The sequence below is a fragment of the Drosophila novamexicana genome, unplaced genomic scaffold (assembly GCF_003285875.2).
Source record: "Drosophila novamexicana strain 15010-1031.04,08,12 unplaced genomic scaffold, DnovRS2.1 tig00000644-arrow-pilon, whole genome shotgun sequence".
Taxonomy (NCBI): Eukaryota; Metazoa; Arthropoda; class Insecta; order Diptera; family Drosophilidae; genus Drosophila; species Drosophila novamexicana.
The window spans coordinates 133,631-152,500 of NW_020824814.1; the positions used below are offsets into that span (position 1 = coordinate 133,631).

Consider the following 18,870-nt stretch of genomic DNA (forward strand, 5'->3'; position numbering starts at 1 on the left):
ACAAAAAACGGTAACAATAAAAAACAAAAAACGGTCGCAGCAACAACAAGAAGAAGACAACAACAGGACCAAAAAAGAGCACGACAAAGAGAGCGAGCGCGAGGGAGAGAGCAACAAAGTGAGCGCAGCGCGCAGTACACGTTGTTGTTGGTGCATAAAGAAGAACAAGAAAATGTCAACGTTCTTGAACAATTTCTTTCCGGCAGGTAAGTGGCAAAGAAAACCAAAACAAAACACAAACAAAAACATGAGCAAAGCACACAAAAACACATACATACAAATGTGTGCTTGTGTGTGTGTGCGTGTGCAATTGAAAGTCACCTTTGGCATATTTCATGCACAAATTGCCGTTCTCTGTTTGTTGCCTCCTCCCAGCTTTCGCATACAATTTAGCTACGCGCTCCCCTGCACTGGAAATGGTAATGGAAATTGGAAATTGAATTGTTTCCAGTCTCATTATAATTGGCAATTGCATGCAGCCCGTCGTGACCATTGGAAGGGATCATGATACGCGCGCGTGTGCGAGCGAGATGGCGCTAGGCAGCATATGCACATTAGCCAACACTTAAGCATAACAGCATCTACCACCAAGCACACACACATACATAAACATGTATATATAGGCATGCCTGGAATTGGAGAGCGGGAGAGGGAGAGAAAACGATCAATGGAAATTGCAACCCTCGAGCGAACAAGTTCCACTTGTCCTTTGACACTGTGGATGTCTTGATCCTGGCAAGACCTGTGCTTGCTTTTTGCTTAAACAAAAAACAACAACAACAAATCTAAAGACTTGCCCAACACACATTAAAACCAGTTCCTGGCCTGGCCGCAACGGCAGCTGACGGAAATACAATGAGTTGAAGTGTTGCGACTTCTGGTTTGGTTCTCTGTAGGTGCATTGGGTTACCTGTTGATGTGTTGCCTTTTGTTATTTCTTATGCCCTCGACCCATTGAAAGTTGCTTAAGGAAGTGGGCATATTGGCTTGAGGCACACGGTTTGCAACATGTTAGCAAATCGATTAATCGATAAATTGACGACTAGACGAAGTCGATTGATATCGAGTTCTTAGCACATCTTGATTTCTAGGGTATTACGGAGTATGCACAGCCTGCACAATATTTAAGTTTCGAATACTATTCTCCACTTCCCCCAACGTTAATCGATACTCCCATCTGGCCATCTGGTATTTTTAGTATATACCAAAATTAAATACCCTAAAATTTGTATAACGATCGGACAATAAGCAGAGGAAATTTTGAAAAATAACTCTTCTATAATATAAGGACAGAAATTTCGAACTTAAAAGGGATTTTTGGTATATACCAAATTTTAAATACTCTCCTTAAGAACTGAAATTTGTATAACAATCGGACAATAAAGCAGTTGAGCTCTCTCTACAGGGTATCTGCTAGTCGCTGCCCATTGAGTTGTGTTGTTGCGGATCGTATCGCATCGCATCGAGTGCAATTTGAAACTGGTTTCTTGGCTTCCATTTGGCTGCTGTCCGTTCTCAGAGTTTGGCGAACCTCTTTTGTGCTACCCTGTCTCGATTGAAGGATGCAAACTGCAAATTCTCAGCTTCTCTCTTTTTTTTTGTTTAGTTACAAAAGAATACGCAAGAATTCAAACATAAATACGCGTGCGTTTCTCTGTTTATTTATCGAGACGCTTCAGTTGTTGCTTTTCCATGTGATTCGGTGTATTTAGACTGGAATCCTCTTCTTTTCTTTTGCTTGGGATCAAATGGACATAAACAAAGCTGGAGAACAATTTCTTAACCGAATACTTATACCCTGTAGATGGGCACACGTAAAGGCTGGTTTAGGGTTTTAATGGAAAAATGTGGGAATTACAGATTAAAGTGTATTTAAGAGACTTCAAGTTTGTTATATATAGTCTTCTATACCCTATAGAGAACGGGATTTAAGTATTTTTATCGATACTTTCCCAGCAAGAAATGCATTTTGAATTTTTAAGCATAGCTCGAAGATTATAAGATCTAGACTCACATAATTTGTAGTTTCTCGTATGGCATGAAGCAGCACAGCGGCTTGTTGCGGAGTGCAGGGTATCCCCTAGTCGGTCAGTCTCTACAACACCACTTTCACTTGTCTTGTTTGATGTTCTTTTAAGCACTGCTCAAAGATTATAAGAGCTAGATACACCCAACTCTTAGGCTCTCAGCTGCTTGGCACTGAGTGCAGGGTATCCCCTAGTCGGTCACACTCGATAAGAACACCATAACTTGACTTGTTTGTTAATATTTTAAGCATAGCTGGCAGATTAAATACATAAGATATTTAATCTGAAGCAGCATAGTAGCTTGGCACTGAGTGCAGGGTATACCCTAGTCGGTCATACTCGATTCGAGCACTTTCTGTTGTTGTTATTGTTGTTTTGTTTTTAAGCACAGCTCAAAGATTATAAGATCTCGATACAACCAACTTTTAGGCTCTCAGCAGCTTGGCACTTGGTGCAGGGTATCAGCTAGTCGTGCACTCTCTGCCGGGCCACTTTCTCTTGTTTTGTTTGTTGGCTTCTCGTGATGAATTCTTGAAATGCTGCTGCAATGTATGCAACACATTCCTCCGCGCGTTCTGCATAATATTTCCTTTACCCGGCAGCTGTTATCAATGTGACACAACCCCCGCCCCCCCTACCCGCCCCTCTCTACGTGTGCTCCCCCTTCCCCCTCGTTTAAATTCGCATTCACTTTCGCTTGGCAAAGTAGCTGCCCTTGAGGCACGCATTACTCATACGCCGCGACGTACGCGTGCCACTTGTGTCTCTCTATGTGTGTGTGTGTGTGTGTGTGTGTGTGTGTGCAGGTCCTTCTCTATGTGTGTGTGTGCGTGTGTTTAGGATGCGTGTGCCGTAATGTTGTGTCTGGCAGTTTTATTGCCATTAGCTGGGCTCATTATCTATTGCCGCTGTCCAGTGGGTCGCTTGTTTAGATTTCTTTCCTGATTGCCAAATGTTCCCCCCCATCTCCCCTCGTCTCCCCTCCAGCTGTTTATCCTCCATGGAGCAACAGTTTCGCCCTGTGCGGCATTTGATTATCATTAGATAATAATGAATACAATTTATGATCTTTCCTCTGGCAATACGAGTCTTTTATTTCAATTCACATACGCGAGAACTGGAACTAGTTCATGCTGCGAACTTGCGTTCATTAGAACTAGTTCAGGCTCAGAACATTGCGTTCATTTTAATATTTAAACGAGCACTGGAACTGGTTCATGCTTAAAACATTGGTTTATTATAATATTAACACAAGTATTGGAACTAGTTCATGCTCAGAAGCAGATTAAAGCCAGAAGCTAGAATTATTCCTATATTAACTTAACTCTGTCGCTCTGCATTCGAGTATTCACTGTAAATTGTTAATTCTCCATCAAAATTTCATATTATTTAAAGCAATTTGCTAGCATTTGCTTTTCTATAGCGCCGTTTGAACTCGACATTCGGCTGTAATTGAATGTGTCTATGAACTTGAACTGGTTCGTAAAGCAACGTAATTCGCCGCGCTCTCATCTCTGAAACGAATGCGCGCGTACAGTTTGACAAGCACTGCTCTGCGATGCTGACGCTGCTGCCGCTGCCACTCAAACTGTATTATCAGACGCAATAGCGCATTTTGCTTTTTTTTGTTTTTGTTTTGTGTGTTTGCTTTTGCGCCTGTCTGTGTGTGTGTGTGTGTGTGTGTGTGTGTGTGTGTGTGTGTGTGTTTGTGCCGTGTGCTTCGTCTTCATTGCCGCTGCTTACCTTTTGAGTTAGTCACTCTTTGGCAACGAACGTTGCCACACGGCGAGCGCGGCGAACGAGAGCTCAACACAAGTGTGAGTGTCATTGCATGTGAGTGTGTGCGCTTGTGTGTGTGTGCGAGAGTGTTTTGTGTTTGTGTTTTTATTTGTCGCTGCAAAGTAATGTGTGTGCGTTTGAACTGTAAACACGCTGGACGCGTGTGCATGCGAGCGAGCGAGATAGTGCGAGTAACAGCATGTAATAGACAACATTTGCGCTGGCTGGCTGCCCAGTTCTTTCGCACCCCCCCCCCCCTCGCTTTTTAAGGTAAATGCGTAATTCGCCGCAAAAGCTGTCAATCGCAGCGAGTGAGCAACAAAACACATCAATCAAAATGAAACTGAGCGTACGTCGACCGTTGCTGCTGTCTTCGCTCTTGTTGTTGTTGTTGTTTTTTTTGCTGCTTTGTGTTTTCTGCCAACGCAGCGGAAGAAGAAGCTCACAGAATAAACGACTCGGCCAGTGACAGGCTGAGAGTGACAGCGAGAGCGAGAGAGAGAAAGAGATAGGGAGATGGCATATTGACAACGCTGCTTTTGCTGTTGTTGTTTTTTTTTTCTTTTCCTTTTACACTTGCGGAGGGCATTTTAATATTGCGAGTACATTTGTAACGTATAGAAGGAGGCATTAATAAAAGCATGTACAGTGAAAACTCTGCTAACGGACAATGCTATTGGGTGGGTGTTCTGCTAAGAGAGAGTTTTTACTGTAGATGCATTTCTGCTTGATCAGCATTAATTTTGCAATTATGTTAATTATGTTATGTTAACTCAGTCTACAGCTTGTTTATAGCGTAGCTGCTAGTCTCTCACACCCTACTGTTGCGCTCCGTCTTGTTCTGTCTGTCTCTTGCAGGCATATCATTTTGCGCTTCCGTTGCCCGCACTTCTCCTCCCCCCTCCCCCCTCCCTGCGCGCCTTTGCCAACAACTGTTACTCCACATTAATATTATGTACTTTATTTTTTTTTTTGCCGCCTACGCCGCTTTCTTTGTCAACTTTGCCTGACCGCATTTTGCAAGACTTTTTTTTTCAATTTTTGAGCTGTAAAAAATTCATCGAGTAGGCTTAGTTTACATATCAATGAGTTTGCAATTGTTGTTGTTGTTGTTGTGGCTTTGGCTGAGCTTTAAGCGCCCGCCTTTATTAACCCATTGACGGCCCGCGATATGCGAGCGCGGCATTTGCACAGCTGTTCGCCTGAACTGAACTGAACTGAATGTCGACGGCGAATTGGGTCAAACGGCAGCAACAACAACAACAACAGCGGCAGAAACCAACCAAACTTGTCTTTGGTCACGTTGGCGGCTTGCGACAGCGACACAGCGCAACCCGAGCCCCCAACCCCGCTCCCCGCCGCACACTGTCAATATCATGCACTGTGTGCGAGATCGCGCCATGAAAACCGTTCTCTGACCGTTTTCTCTCATATTTTTTTTTTTTTTTGTAAGTTATGAAAAGAACAAAAGAAATGCGAATTGCGAAATGTCAGCCCGAGTAATTTTTTTTTGGGCGAACACAGTGAAAGCTCGCTAAGGCGAACTGTACAGTAAGAGATACCCTTTTGTCATTAGTTGCCCTGTTCATTTCATTTGTTTGGTTCTTTCCAGTTTATTTGAACCGAACTAGCAGAAAAAAAAGTCTCCATTTTGTATGTTTTCACATTTATAAAATGTTTGGAGAATTTAAAAGTGTTGCCCATTTTTTTTTTGTTTTTATAATTTGCCTGCATGAAAATTAGTACGAAATGCCTTTTTAATCAAGATTTATGCTCTAAAATGATTTGGCCTCCAAAATTATATTCATTTGTAAAAAGTATAGACTAACTTTTGATAATGTTTTTTTTTTCTTCGGGAATTTAACCCTTACACATTTTAATAGAAAATCAAACATTTTTCAAATTTAAGATTCCCAAATTAAAACATTATTCAAATTTCAAATCATTTTTTTTTTTTCTAACAACGTGGCCGTTCCATCCAGGTATGACTGTATTCCAATCATGTGTAACAGCCTATTGGCAGTAGCTTATTTTATTGTGATTTGAATAGCTTTAAAAAACAATTAAGTATTAAATGCATACACACACACACACTGACAGGCAGTAGAAGCTTTAAGTAAAGCTTTTTGTAGGCCTAAAAGCTTGCCGCACACGTGCGGGATTTCGTCGAGAGAGCGTAAGGAAGAGAGAGAGAGAGAGAGAGTGAGGCTCGCTCAGCACTCTTCGCTCGCTCTCTTATCTCCTTTGGAAGATCTATGTAACTTACATGAGCCTCAAACTGGAAACATTGATAAATTGCTTGGCCTCACGGCAGGCAGGTGCGACTGATAATGTTGATAAGGCGCAGGTCTGGCCCTGTGGGCGACACGTGCTCCGCCCCTCGCAATATACAAGAGCCAGGCGATTGATAATGTCCGATGCACTTACATATATACATATATATACAAACATTTGTTAGCGACAACCATGTTGAATAAATCACAGTCAACAATTACGGTTGGGGGCTGCGCTGCAGTTTAACACATATGATCGTGATCATGGAAAGGGTCAATGCATTCGCACACTGTGTGCTTGTCAAACTGTCAAATAACACATCAAATGTAAACAAAATGTTAAACGTTGCGCTCGCTCACACACACACACACACACACACACGCGTTGAGTAAATGAGAGCGCGCGCGCGCTAGAACTCTTCTTCTTAGCAGCAGTAGCTGCTATCGCCGCATCTGGCCTTACACACACATACTTGCGCACACACGCCCACTTTCGTCGTTTGTTGTCTATAGCACAGTTTGAGAGTGACAGCTCGCTCGCTCGCTTACTGTTGTTTTACTCTCTCTCTCTCCGAGCAGTGTGTGCTTGCTCTCGCCGCGCGCTATTCTGTTTACGCACACGCCTCCGTCGCCAACGCCGCCTGCGCGCTCGCGCCTACTCAGTTGAGTTTGCGCCGTGCTGCCGCGCAGTTCGTCTACCGCGTTTGTGTGTTGCGCCTTGCATACCGTTACATATATACATATACATATATATATACGTGCTTTTCAAAAGCAGCGTAATACATAACGGTAAATGCTGCCGCATCTATACATACAAACAAAAACACATGTATATGCATGTTGATATACAACGTGACATAACGACATAATATTGTGATTGCTTGGCTCCCCCCTTCGAACGCGCTCCTCTTCTTCGTTCACCTGATTGAAGTGTATGTTAAAGTTTCTTTTTATGCACACGTATGCGTGCGCTTCTCTGTCTGTGTATGCGTGTGTGTGTGTGTGTGTGCGCGCGCTTGTATGTGGCGTTTTCATGAACGCGTTCGTGATCTTTGAAGCAAAACACAGCTGTCTGTTTCGCCGCAAAAGCAGCAACAGCAACAAAAACAACAACAGCAATAATATATTTTCTGTTTTTGCCGACGTCATGCCGACAGGCTGCCAGTAGCAGTCAATTTATGTAAAGTGAAAACGTTCACAGCTACATAGACACACTCACATGCATACATACATGCATACATATGTGTGTATGCAAAGCTACTAGCGCCCAGTGCTTACAGTTTGCGCGGCATTGCATATATACGAAAACTGAACGTAACTCGTTCTCACCGGTTTTACATGCATTGGCCATGCTCATGTAAGTTCAGCTCAATCGCTCTCTCTAATCGTAAGCAACAACTGTTCCTCCAACTGCTCTCAAACTGTTAAATATATCAATATTGTTTTTATTTGTATTTTGTTGTTTTTTGCTCGTGTTTTTGCGTGCTTTGCTTAAATGTTAAATGAAATAAGTAAATATATCAGACAGTCGGAAAGCACAAGTGATTTTGCCAACACAGCTAAATACACAAAATGAAATTTTCTGTTTTGTATTTTGTTTTTGCTTAAAACTTGCACGAATATTTTCAAGGCCAATATCACTTGTTAAAACGCTTAAGCCCAAAAGCACACACCGCGGGGTATATGCGTTCCACAAGTCAGCATGCACGATACGAACTAGTTCCTTGGAACTTGGTTCCATAGAAATTTATCGCAGTGAAAGTAAAAGAATATGTTTTTATTAAAGAACTGGATAATAGAATCAATATATTCTAAATCAAAATATAAGTAATTATGGACTTACCCAAAAATCCTCATGAGTGTTTTAGGGCCTTCTGTTAGAAGGAGGGAATTATCTAAAATATGTTTATAAATATATGATGCACGAGGGTAGGTTAGAGGGTATAAAAAGAAAGATCATTCAGTAGATTTCAACAAATTTTCTTAATATAGCACCTATAATCAAAGCATGAAAACATAAAGGACTTATTCATGAGAATCGCTGAGTAAGGCGCCATTTAAAAATACCTTTGGTTCCAATTGCAGACAAGTTAACAGTTAAGTTGGGCTGCGTTTAGTTTAAGAGAACACTTGCATTACATTTACATACAGATGTACATATATATACACACATACATATATATGTATATACACACATATGTATATACAAATGTCAATATACGTATATATATATCTGCATACGTAGACACACACAAAAAATAGATCCTCACCTCACTTGTCAACAAAACAAAAACCTTTGCCAAATCTGAGAAACCCAGCAAGCCTTACTTGAACTTATGAGAATCGCAGAGTAGGGCTTCATAGAAAAAATCGTCTTATTAATTTGCTTGGTAACTTACCAAAGTGAACTTGTTTTGTTTTTGCCAAAAGGGGACACGCATACATATTTACACACACACACAGACACATACACATATATCTGGTTGTTTGCTTTACAGGGTATTTGCTAGCATTGAACTTGCGTTTTGTGCATTCTTACTTTTCGTTTTTTTTTTATTTATCTTATTTAATGCGTCGCTTTCTGCGCTGCCAAAAGGCATTGGCCCATATCAACCGCACCTGCCCCCCTCCCCCTGCCCCCTTGACCGGAATTTAAATTGTATTTTAAATTTTTGCTGCCGCGTCTCTTTTTCCACAAGTGCATTGAAACAGTTTGACAAGCACAGCATTGAAAGAGCATCCATATATTAACAGAAGTAAAGTTTTACATTCATTGCATTGAAACAGCATTCACATTTCAGTAACTATACAGTTTTACATTCACTATACGCTACTTCACAAGTGCATGGCAGCATCGCATCGAACAGTTTGACAGGCTAAAAGAACATCGCGAGCAAAAGAAACAGGCCAATTAGTCATGACGGCGGCATTTCCGAAAATATACGCATGCACATATGTATGTATGTATGTGTGTATGTATGTATGCGTGTGTGTGTAAATGGAGTGAATTGTGAATTCTGTTTTCCATCGCAGCACTTAACCAAAACGAAGACGCAAATTTCACAGTTTGTTGTTTTTTGTCATTAACATTTTTTGCGTGCTTTTTTTTTTTTTTGTTATTCCCATGTCAAAGGGGGCAGCGGCAGAACAAAACGGCGAATTGCGTCTTTGCTTTTATTTACACACTCTAAAAAGCAAGCAGCAGGCAAGAACAACAACAACAAGAAGAAGAACAACAAGAGCGACGGCTTTTGTTGTGCTCCAAAAATAAGCGCTCACGCGTTATCGTTTTATCGATAACGTTTGACGAGAACCAAAAACAAAACAAAGTGTCAACAAAAATGAAAATAAAAACAACAACTGTGCACTGCAATTGCTTGCGCGCGCGCGCTCTCTCTCTCTCTCTTTCGCACGCGTTGTTTACGAGCGCGCGCGCACACACACACACACGCACACGCACGCACAGCGCGTCAAAAATCATGTTCATGTTTATTTAATTGATTTCTAATCATTTATTTTGTCTTATTACTTACGCTCCCTCTCTCTCGCTCTCTCTGTTGCTCTCTTTACAGATACGGCTGCTATGGATCCAATTTTCTTTTCACCTTCAAACGGTATACCCTCTGAAAGTAAACTCGCCACTTATATGGTAAGCTTTTATTATGTTGTTGTTATTATGATAATTATTATTGTTATTATTAATGCCATTTACGTTAAAACGCACAGTTTGAGGCTCATGAGAGTTGACAGTTTGAGAGGCACGCGCTGTGATTGACATGCAAAATGTCTTACGAAGTGGACAGTACGGCCAATTTAGCTGTTTTCTAGCTAGAAACAGCTGACTTGACTACTTTTTGGCTATTAATTTAGCTACTTTTAACATTGGCCTCAGCTGTTATTTTAAAGCGACAGTTGGCAACACTGGCTACGCAGCGAATGACCCTGCCTAGCCTAGACATGCACACACACACACACACACACGCACGCACGCACTCACGCATGTACATGCATGTTTACATACGTATGTGTTGCGTGCGTATGTAAGTTTACAAGTGCTACAACAACAAACAGCTGTTAAATTAACAGCTGAAGTTTGTTATGCTTGTATTTTTAATTATGCTTGCAATGTTTTTGTTTTCACTCAATTTGCTTGAAACAATTTCATTTCAATCTGTAAGTCCATATGCAGCGCGTCTGTCTGTCTACATATACATGTGTGTGTGTGTGTGTGTGTGTATCTGTATACTTGACCGACTTTTTGCGACTGTTAACATACATATAGATACAGTGTGTACACACTCACACACATAAATTGGCATTTACTGTATCTCTGAATGTGTGTACATACAGATATAAGAAATAACCATATTTTCTGTTCATGCATGGATTTTACTTTTGATTTGATTATTTATTTCATTTTTCAATGAAATTAAATCAAAATAAAATGCATGCAAAATGCCGAAATGAAAAGAAAATAATATAAAATTGTACTTAAAATCAGCTTTTAAATAACTTAAATTGTATTTATAAAAAAAGAAAGGGTATACAAAGTACGTGTACATGTGTTAAGTGAAAGTTCTTTACCAACTTTACTCAGAGAGACATTCGCTTTAAATAGAACTCAGAGTTATAAGAAATGATGAAAACACATAGGAAAAACTTTAGGGATATCTTTAATAAAGTTACTTTCATCTTAAATAAAGTTACTTTTATCTTGAAGAAGCAACTTTATTAAAAATGTTGTGAAAGTAACTTTAATCTTTAATAAAGTAACTTTATTCCTTAAATAAGTTATTTTATTAAAGCATTTCCTATGATTAAGTAATTTTTTTTTAAGATTTTCCTAAATATTAACTTATTTTCTTCTTTTTAAAATGTTTAAAGATACATCTTATAATTTTAAACATTTTCCCATGTGTGTTTAAATGAAATGCTTGAAATATTTTGCACAAATTTCAAGAGACAAGAGTTGTCCGTATAGGGAAGATACCCTTTAATGGAGTTTTCAACGTATGTCCTTTAATAATAAGGAAAGTCCTGTCATATAGTTGACAATTTCCACGAAAGGACACATGTATTTACACTATCCTACACGAATTTTGACAAATACACAAGCCTATTGCTGCTTAATACTCTTTAATTCAAACTATTTCACTCTCTCTCTCTCTCTCTCACTCTCTGTCTCTTCGCATGCTATCTCTCTCGCACTCTCTCCCCCTCTCTCTGTGTGTGTATTTATCGCTCTGCGGGTGACAGAATCGACAGAATGTTGCCCCAACGTCGGGCTATGGGCTGAATAACGGTAACGTTAACGTTAACGTTAACGTTAATGGTAACGGTAATGGGTTCTCACTACTTAACTTGGACTCGTCCCTAGCAGTTAATAAAAAGTCTCAGGTAAAAGCAGCAACCCCCGCGAACACCCACACACCCCCCCACCCCACACACCTCTTGTTAGTATTTAGTTTCCATTTAACACCCAAGTCTATCCCCCTTAATGTGCGTGTTGGTACGTTTCTCTTTTGTCTCAAATACCCTGTTCACAACGTGTTAAGGAGCATATCAGTTTTGTGTAATGTCCGTCCGTCTATAGAGTAAAATCTATATTTACCAGAGCCCAGAAGCTAGACTCAGAGAATAAAGCGTATATAAGCTGGTTAGAATACAAAGGACTTTGTTCGTAATGTAAAAAGTAGATTTTGGCTATTAGCCTACAGTTTGACAGGCACTTGCATTTACAGTCTAAGTAGCAGCAAGAAGAGTGCCAAAGCTTATGTTATTAAGTTACAGTTGGACAATCACTTCAATTTGATGTCTAGGTTAACCTCAACCTGTCAACCTATTTCGAGCTATTATTAACATACAGTTTTACAGTCACCTACATTGAGTCTTCGAAAAATCACCCCAATCGAAGACAGTTTGACAGTCACTAGCATATACAGTCTTAGAGGTAGCTAGAAAAGCTCCGAAGCTTGTGAGAACACAATAATTTTAACAAACAGTTTGACAGTAACTTGCACATACAGCTTGAGAGGCAGCTGAGAGTTTAACGTACAGTTGGAAAGCCGTTTGCATTTTAGAGGTATCAATCGATTAGATAAGTCTTACAGTTTGACAGTCGTATCATGTACGGTTTTAGAGGCAGCAAGAAAAGTGCCCAAGCTTAGGGTTAATTTACAGTTTACAGTTTGACAGTCACTAGCACTTACAGTCTTAGAAGCAGCAAGAGAAGTGCTCAAGCTTAGGCTGGCTGTTAACTTACAGTTTGACAGGCACTTGCACATACAGCTTTAGAAGCAGCTCAGAGTTTAACGTACAGTTTAAGAGCCACTTGCATTTTAGAGGTACCAATCGGTTAAATACGTCTTACAGTTTGACGGTCATATCACGTACGGTTTTAGAGGCAGCAAGAAAAGTGCTCAAGCTTAGGGTTCGTTTACAGTTTGACAGTCACTAGCATTTACAGTCTTAGAGGCAGCAAGAAAAGTGCTGTGGCTTAGGGTTAGTTTACAGTTTGACAGTCACTAGCATTTACAGTCTTAGAGGCAGCAAGAAAAGTGCTCAAGCTTAGGCTGGCTGTTAACTGACAGTTTGACAGTCACTTGCATCTTAGAACCAGCAAGAAATGAGCTCAACAGAGCTGAACAGAGTATTGCACAGTCGGCCACAGTCGATTGCCAACTTTTAGCTAGTTTTATCAAATTAATTTACCTGATTTGCATTTAATTATATTCTGATAAAAATCGTTAATAGGTAACGCCACAATCGCCCGAATTCATTCCAACGCGCATCAATTCGTCTCCCAACTTTTATCCACCATATCACATGAATAATGGCCTAAACGGCGTCAATGGGTTAACAGCCGCTGCCGCCGCCGCCGCAGCCGTTGCGACAGTCGCAGCGCCCGCCACGACAGCAACTGTTGCCGCCGCCTCTGCTGCCGCCGGCGCTGCCTCTGCTGCCGCCGTCTCCGCCTCCGCCTCAACTGTGAGCATTAGCAAGTCCTCAAATGGCAGCGGCAGCTCTGCTGCGATGCTCTCCATGCAGAAAACCTCCGTCGTTGCAACTGTTAACATTGCCCAACAACAACAACAACAACAACAGCAGCAGAAACAACAACAGCAACAGCAGCAACAACAACAACAACAATCTTCCCTGGTAAACGATCAGGTTGCCGGCAGCTCGGCGCCAATTGCAATCATACCGAATCCGTCGGCGGCGCCATTTGTCAGCAACATGTCCGCCCAGACGCCGCTCAAGGCGCGAGCTGCCCTGATGCGACAGGAGTCGCCGACGGCGGCGCTCATCGGTGGCGAGAAGTCGCCGCCGCACGGCATGACGCCGCACGGCGCATCGCCCATACCCACAACATTGCCAGCGAGCGTGCATCAGGTGAGTGGTCCTAGAGCTTAGAGATGGGAGCGTGTCACGCACAACGTGAGCGTACAGCACGACTTGAGGGATGAAAATCAAAGTCAAGCTTAAGAAATTGTGCTAGAGATGGGAGCGTGTAGGTGAGTGCGTCTCAATAATAGATTAGAGCGTGTCTGAACTTCGTGTCACGCACGACTTAAGCAGGACATGAGCTTAAAGCACGACTTGAGGGGTTTAAATCAGTCAAATATCTTGCTAGAGATGGCAGCGTGTTCGTGAGTGCGTGTCAATAATAGATGGAAGCGTGTTTTACGTAAGCTTAAAGCACGATTTGAGGGCTTAAAATCAAAGACGAAAGGATAAAGTATCTTGCTAGAGATGGGAGCCTGTCGTGAGTCACGTACGTAAGGCTTTAAGATAAAGATGAAGCTTAAAAAATATTTAGTTAGAGATGGGCATGAGTCGTGAATTGGGTGGCACACACGAAGGAATTCAAATAAATGTCAAGCTTAAACTATTTAATTAGCGATGAGTGCGTGTCGTGAGTGAATGTCAGGCACGACTCGAACACGACAGAAGAAAAAAAACACGACTTTGCGGTAATTTGAGAGCTGAACATGAGGATGAAGCTTAAAAAATATCTAGTTAGAAATGGGCACGAGTAGTTTTTAGAGAAGGGAGCGTGCTTTGACCTCGTGTCACGCACGAATAAACACAAAGGAACAAAAAGACAAGAAGAATTTATTTAGCAAGTGCTTTCCAAGGCATTCGTGATATTAAAGAGGGCAGCATGTCGTGAACTCGCGCGACTCTAAAAGTATGGGAAGTCATGTTAAGTCACGACACGCACCCATCTCTAATACCAAATGTATTACCAAGCAGCCAACTAACGTTTCGTATATATTTGCTGATTGACAGGAGAACGTGGGCGGCACCATCTACTTTTATCCGACTGCCAATGCACCGAACAACCAGCCGGTGGTCAATTCGGTGGTGGTGGATGCCGCACACCCGGCACATCCGGCCCATCATGGCGTTGTCAATGCTGTGGCACCGTTGAGCGCCGTACCGTCGCAGCTGTTGTATGCGGGCCATGTGTATCCGGGGCCCGCGTCGAATGTGATTGCGATGCAGCCAAAGACGCAGCTGGAATCGGCCTTCTTTATGCCCGACGAGATGCGCTCCGATATACTTGCCCGCAACGAGATCTCCAATCTGATTATGGACGCCGCGGAGGCGGCACAGCACGCCCTGCCGCTCGAGGTGGACAACTATCATGCGCTCTATCCGTTGGAGCCGCCGGCACAGCCGATGCACACAAAACTAACGCTGCCGGCGAGCACGTACCGGGCCACGCACAATAGCACAGGGTTCAAGTATTGCCTGAGAAGATTACACGGTGAGTGTGGGTCTGTTTAATTGAGTTTTGGAGGAGTTGTAATGCAGTGGGAGTAGGTCGAGTTTGAAGCGAACACCAACCCGGTTGCATTCATACAAACGAAGTTCGAACTACTCATGTCAACAACATGTTCGATCGAACACAAATAGCTCGAGCTTGAAGCGAGCTCAAACAGCTCGAACTTAGTTTTCAGTTTGAATCTTGACTCGTTCGAGTGAAATTATACTTTGATTATCCGAAATGCGATTCTTGCTTAAAGATTCCTTCACCAGGTCCCCAGTCTTTGCTCAGCTTTCTAATTATATTTGCCTCTACCTTCTAGGCTTTCGATTGCAGTCCACAAAATGTATGGCGCTCGTGGAGATGTGGAAGAAGCTGCAACACACGAATGTGGTGCAGTTGCGTGAGGTGTTTACGACAAAAGCATTTGGTGATAACTGTAAGTGAACACTACTATCGAGTGTGCACTGTACTCAATATGTGTCTTATCATCCATTCAACAGCCTTAGTATTAGTGTACGACTATTATCCCGGCTCACAGACATTGCTAGCCAAATACTTTACGCCAGCGCCCGAGACCAACGGCTACACAGATCCATTCCAAGGCGAGGCACGCCCCTTCAGGTCAGTTACAAAATCAAAATCGAATTCCCATACAAACTACTTCTTATTCTATTGCAGTCATAAGAGCAACATGCAGCGCACAAATAACGGACCCTTGCTGCCCGAGTCGACAATTTGGTCGATCATAATGCAGCTGACCGCGGGCCTGAGGGCCATACACCAAGCGGGACTCGCCTGCAAGTGAGTGCAACGACAAGAAACTGCCAAAAATAGATTGTGTCCCTTTTCAAGAAATTTGGGGTATTCAAAAAGTGAAATTTTTAGAGCTGTGTATACTAGACGAGAGTCTAAATACGCCTTACTGTATAAAAAGAATGCTGTTCAGGGTTTTTCGTGCTTAAATATGGCATCCAAAATGTGTGTAGATCCCTAAGCTCAAGACTCTACCGTCAAAAATAGATTGTTTCCCTTTATAAGAGATAAGGGCTACCTTAAAAGTTAAATATTGTGCAGTTGTGTATACTAGATGAGAGTCGAAATAACCGCTAGGCTAATAACTGTACTAACTTTTAGCTATTCGGGCATTTATTACTTGAATATTAAATTGGGGTATTCATAAAGTAAACCATGCCTGGGCTGTATATACAACATGAGAGTCTGTCTACCAAATTTGGCGTCTCTAGCTCTTAGAATACCCGAGTTATGTTAAAAAAAACAGAATTTCAAGATCGATTTGTATCGATTTCTTGAAACCAGGGCAATTAATCGATTATTGGAAACAAAGTTCATCTCGCAGGCAATAGATGGCGCTGCGTTCAAAATTAACTCTAGCTCTGAAGTTTTTTTGAGATGGACCACTTTATAAATACGAACGGACGATCAGACGCACCTGGCAGATCGACTAGACGCTTTTGTCCCGATAAAGCATATCTAGATATATACGTAATGCGGTCGGATAGGCTGTTCTGATCATGAATATTGTATATATACTATATTAAGCCAGAAAATCTTCCTGCTGCCCTTACATACTACATACATAAAAAAACTAATATGCCTTTCTAGCCATACTCAAGTATTTCAGGCTATAAAAACTACAACTAAATATTATTATAGCTCAGTTTTTGGTTAATAGATTAGTTATGAAATGATATTATATACTTACCTGACTTCCTCTCACATTTCCTTTATATATAAACCAAAACTTTCGCTAATCTCTCTCTCTCTATCTCTCTCTGTTTATTTGCCCGTCAGAATACTGGATCCCACAAAGATAATTGTGACAGGGAAACGTGTGCGCTTCAGCTCCTGCTGCATCTCGGATATCACGCAGTTCGATCCAAATGCGGCCAATCCCTTGGCCCTGGTCAACATGCACCAGCAGGTAAATCGTCTAGTATATATAGTGTATTTGTCTAGTCGTTTAACTATATGTCTTGCCTGTGCCGCAGGACGATCTGACCGCACTGGGACGTCTAGTATTAGCGCTGGCCTGTCGCTGTCTGCAGTCCGTGCAGCGCGACAATGTGCAGTCCAGCATCGACATGGTAACCAGAAACTACTCCACCGATCTACGTAATTTTATTGTGTAAGCAAAGTCTATTTAATATATTGAGAAGCAATCTAGTTAGTTAATTGAACGTCTTTCTAGTTACCTCTTCACCACGAATAACCGCCGCTCTGTTACGGATCTGATGCCCATGATTGGCGCTCGGTTTTATACGCAGCTGGACGCGCTGCAGGCTCAGGTGGATAAGCAGGAGGATGAGCTGGCCAAGGAGATGGAAAACGGTCGTCTATATCGCATTTTGGTTAAACTGAACAGCATCAACGAACGACCCGAGTAGGTCACGACCCCTAAAAGCTTTAAGCAACTATTGTAACTCATCAATTCTCTGCTTGACAGCTTCAACTTGGACTGCACCTGGTCGGAGACTGGTGATAGATATATGCTGAAACTATTCCGTGATTTTCTATTTCATTCCGTCACTGAGGATGGCCGTCCCTGGCTGGATCACGCACACATTGTACAATGCCTCAACAAGCTGGACGCGGGCTCCATTGAGCGCGTAAGTTGTGCAAGCATACAGAATGGATATGTGCAATGTCGAGCGTCTCTCTGTTCAATCTAGTTATAAACCCTCTGCTTGGCTTAAATCTCAATTAATGTATACACTTTTCTCGGCAGGTGCAATTGATGTCACGCGATGAGCAATCGGTTTTAATTGTCTCCTATGCTGAGCTCAAGAATTGTCTGGAGAATGCCTTCTCCGAGCTGATGTCGAGTGCGGCCAATTGAGCAGCAGCAGCAGCAGGAGCAGGAATAACATAATAGTTCATGACCATCCGCCCCCATAAGAATACACCTCCACCCTCCATCCTCCACCCTTCCCCTACTCGACCACAAGCAACTACGATTAAATGGTTTAAGATATAAGAGAGAAACATTCATTATACTAAGACATTTTGGCGCATGCCCTTTAAATAAGTAAATGAAGAATATAAAACTAAACAAAAAAAAAAAAAAACAAAAACCAACATAAATAAATAATATAATAAAAAATCAACTACATACGCAGATTTATATTGTTAAGCCAAGCAAAAAGATAATGATAAACAGATGAAAAAAACAACAACAACAACAACAAACTGATATCCAATGTTAATGTTAGATCTTAACTAAAATTTAGGCATTTAAACTTACATACAACAACAACAACAACAACAACAACAACAAATAAACCAATAACAACAAACAGAAAAGGAGCAAAACAACTTTTTAAAAAACCGAAATCTCTCCAAAAAAAGAAAAATACAACAAAAAAAAAATGTCAAAAAAAAGCAAAATATACAACAACAAAAAAAAACGTAAACAAAGGAAAAAAAACTGTAAAAAAAAACTGGCAAAATTTGTTAAAACACAAAAAAAGCGAAACAAAAAAGTACGAAAAAAAAAGAAGCAAAAAGTTGATCTATTTTTACAGAGCTAAACGAAGAAGAAGAGCAGAAAGAAAGTATTTATATGTATTGAAAAGTCTAAACAAAAACAAAAACAAAAACTAAAAAACAAACAAAAAACGTAAAATTCAAACGAAAGCAAAATTTGTGCAGTGCGAAAACTGTTGAGCGACAGCAAAAAGTGAAATGGAAAAGTTGAAAGAAAATTGCGAAAAATATATGTTTTAAGCATTTTCTGATGAGCGCCTGCCCATAAAAAAAAAAAAAAAAAAAAAAAACCCCCTACAGCAACAACAACAACAAAAACATTTCTTATTTTTCAACTAATATTTTTATAGCGAAATATTTTTTAAACGAAAGGGATTTAAGCAAAAACAAAAACAAGAATGCAATTGCAAACGAAACTATTTGTATTTGTAAAAAGTATAAAAATTGTTGTATTAAGCGGAACAGAAGTTGATGAAAGAACATTGCAAAGCGACGCACAGCGCGACTTGGC

At 41.2% G+C, this 18,870-nt stretch overlaps 1 protein-coding gene across 3 annotated transcripts; it reads left to right on the plus strand.

Annotated features, from left to right (window-relative positions):
- The first annotated feature begins 5 nt into the window (after positions 1–5).
- LOC115762666 (PAN2-PAN3 deadenylation complex subunit PAN3) lies at positions 6–18,181 on the plus strand. 3 transcript variants are annotated; one of them, XM_030704977.1, is made up of 13 exons: positions 6–206; positions 9,652–9,728; positions 11,336–11,476; positions 12,833–13,471; positions 14,372–14,852; positions 15,175–15,291; positions 15,356–15,476; positions 15,534–15,656; positions 16,668–16,797; positions 16,865–17,001; positions 17,065–17,256; positions 17,320–17,482; positions 17,602–18,181. In XM_030704977.1, the coding sequence occupies exons 1-13, from the start codon at positions 173–175 to the stop codon at positions 17,710–17,712; spliced, it is 2,466 nt and encodes an 821-aa protein (XP_030560837.1). In that variant the 5' UTR covers positions 6–172; the 3' UTR covers positions 17,713–18,181. The 3 variants fall into 3 exon arrangements, with proteins under 3 accessions (XP_030560837.1, XP_030560839.1, XP_030560838.1); XM_030704978.1 differs by lacking the exon at positions 6–206 and adding an exon at positions 5,651–5,788; XM_030704979.1 differs by lacking the exon at positions 11,336–11,476 and having other exon boundaries at positions 7–206.
- The last annotated feature ends 689 nt before the right edge of the window (positions 18,182–18,870 follow it).

Bases quoted from the DNA above. Each gene is read 5' to 3' on its own strand.
- LOC115762666 (XM_030704977.1), top strand. From the start codon at position 173: ATGTCAACGTTCTTGAACAATTTCTTTCCGGCAG. The intron at 9,729-11,335 runs GTAAGCTTTTAT...TGCGGGTGACAG, and splicing joins GTAAACTCGCCACTTATATG to AATCGACAGAATGTTGCCCC. The intron at 15,477-15,533 runs GTCAGTTACAAA...ATTCTATTGCAG, and splicing joins GGCGAGGCACGCCCCTTCAG to TCATAAGAGCAACATGCAGC.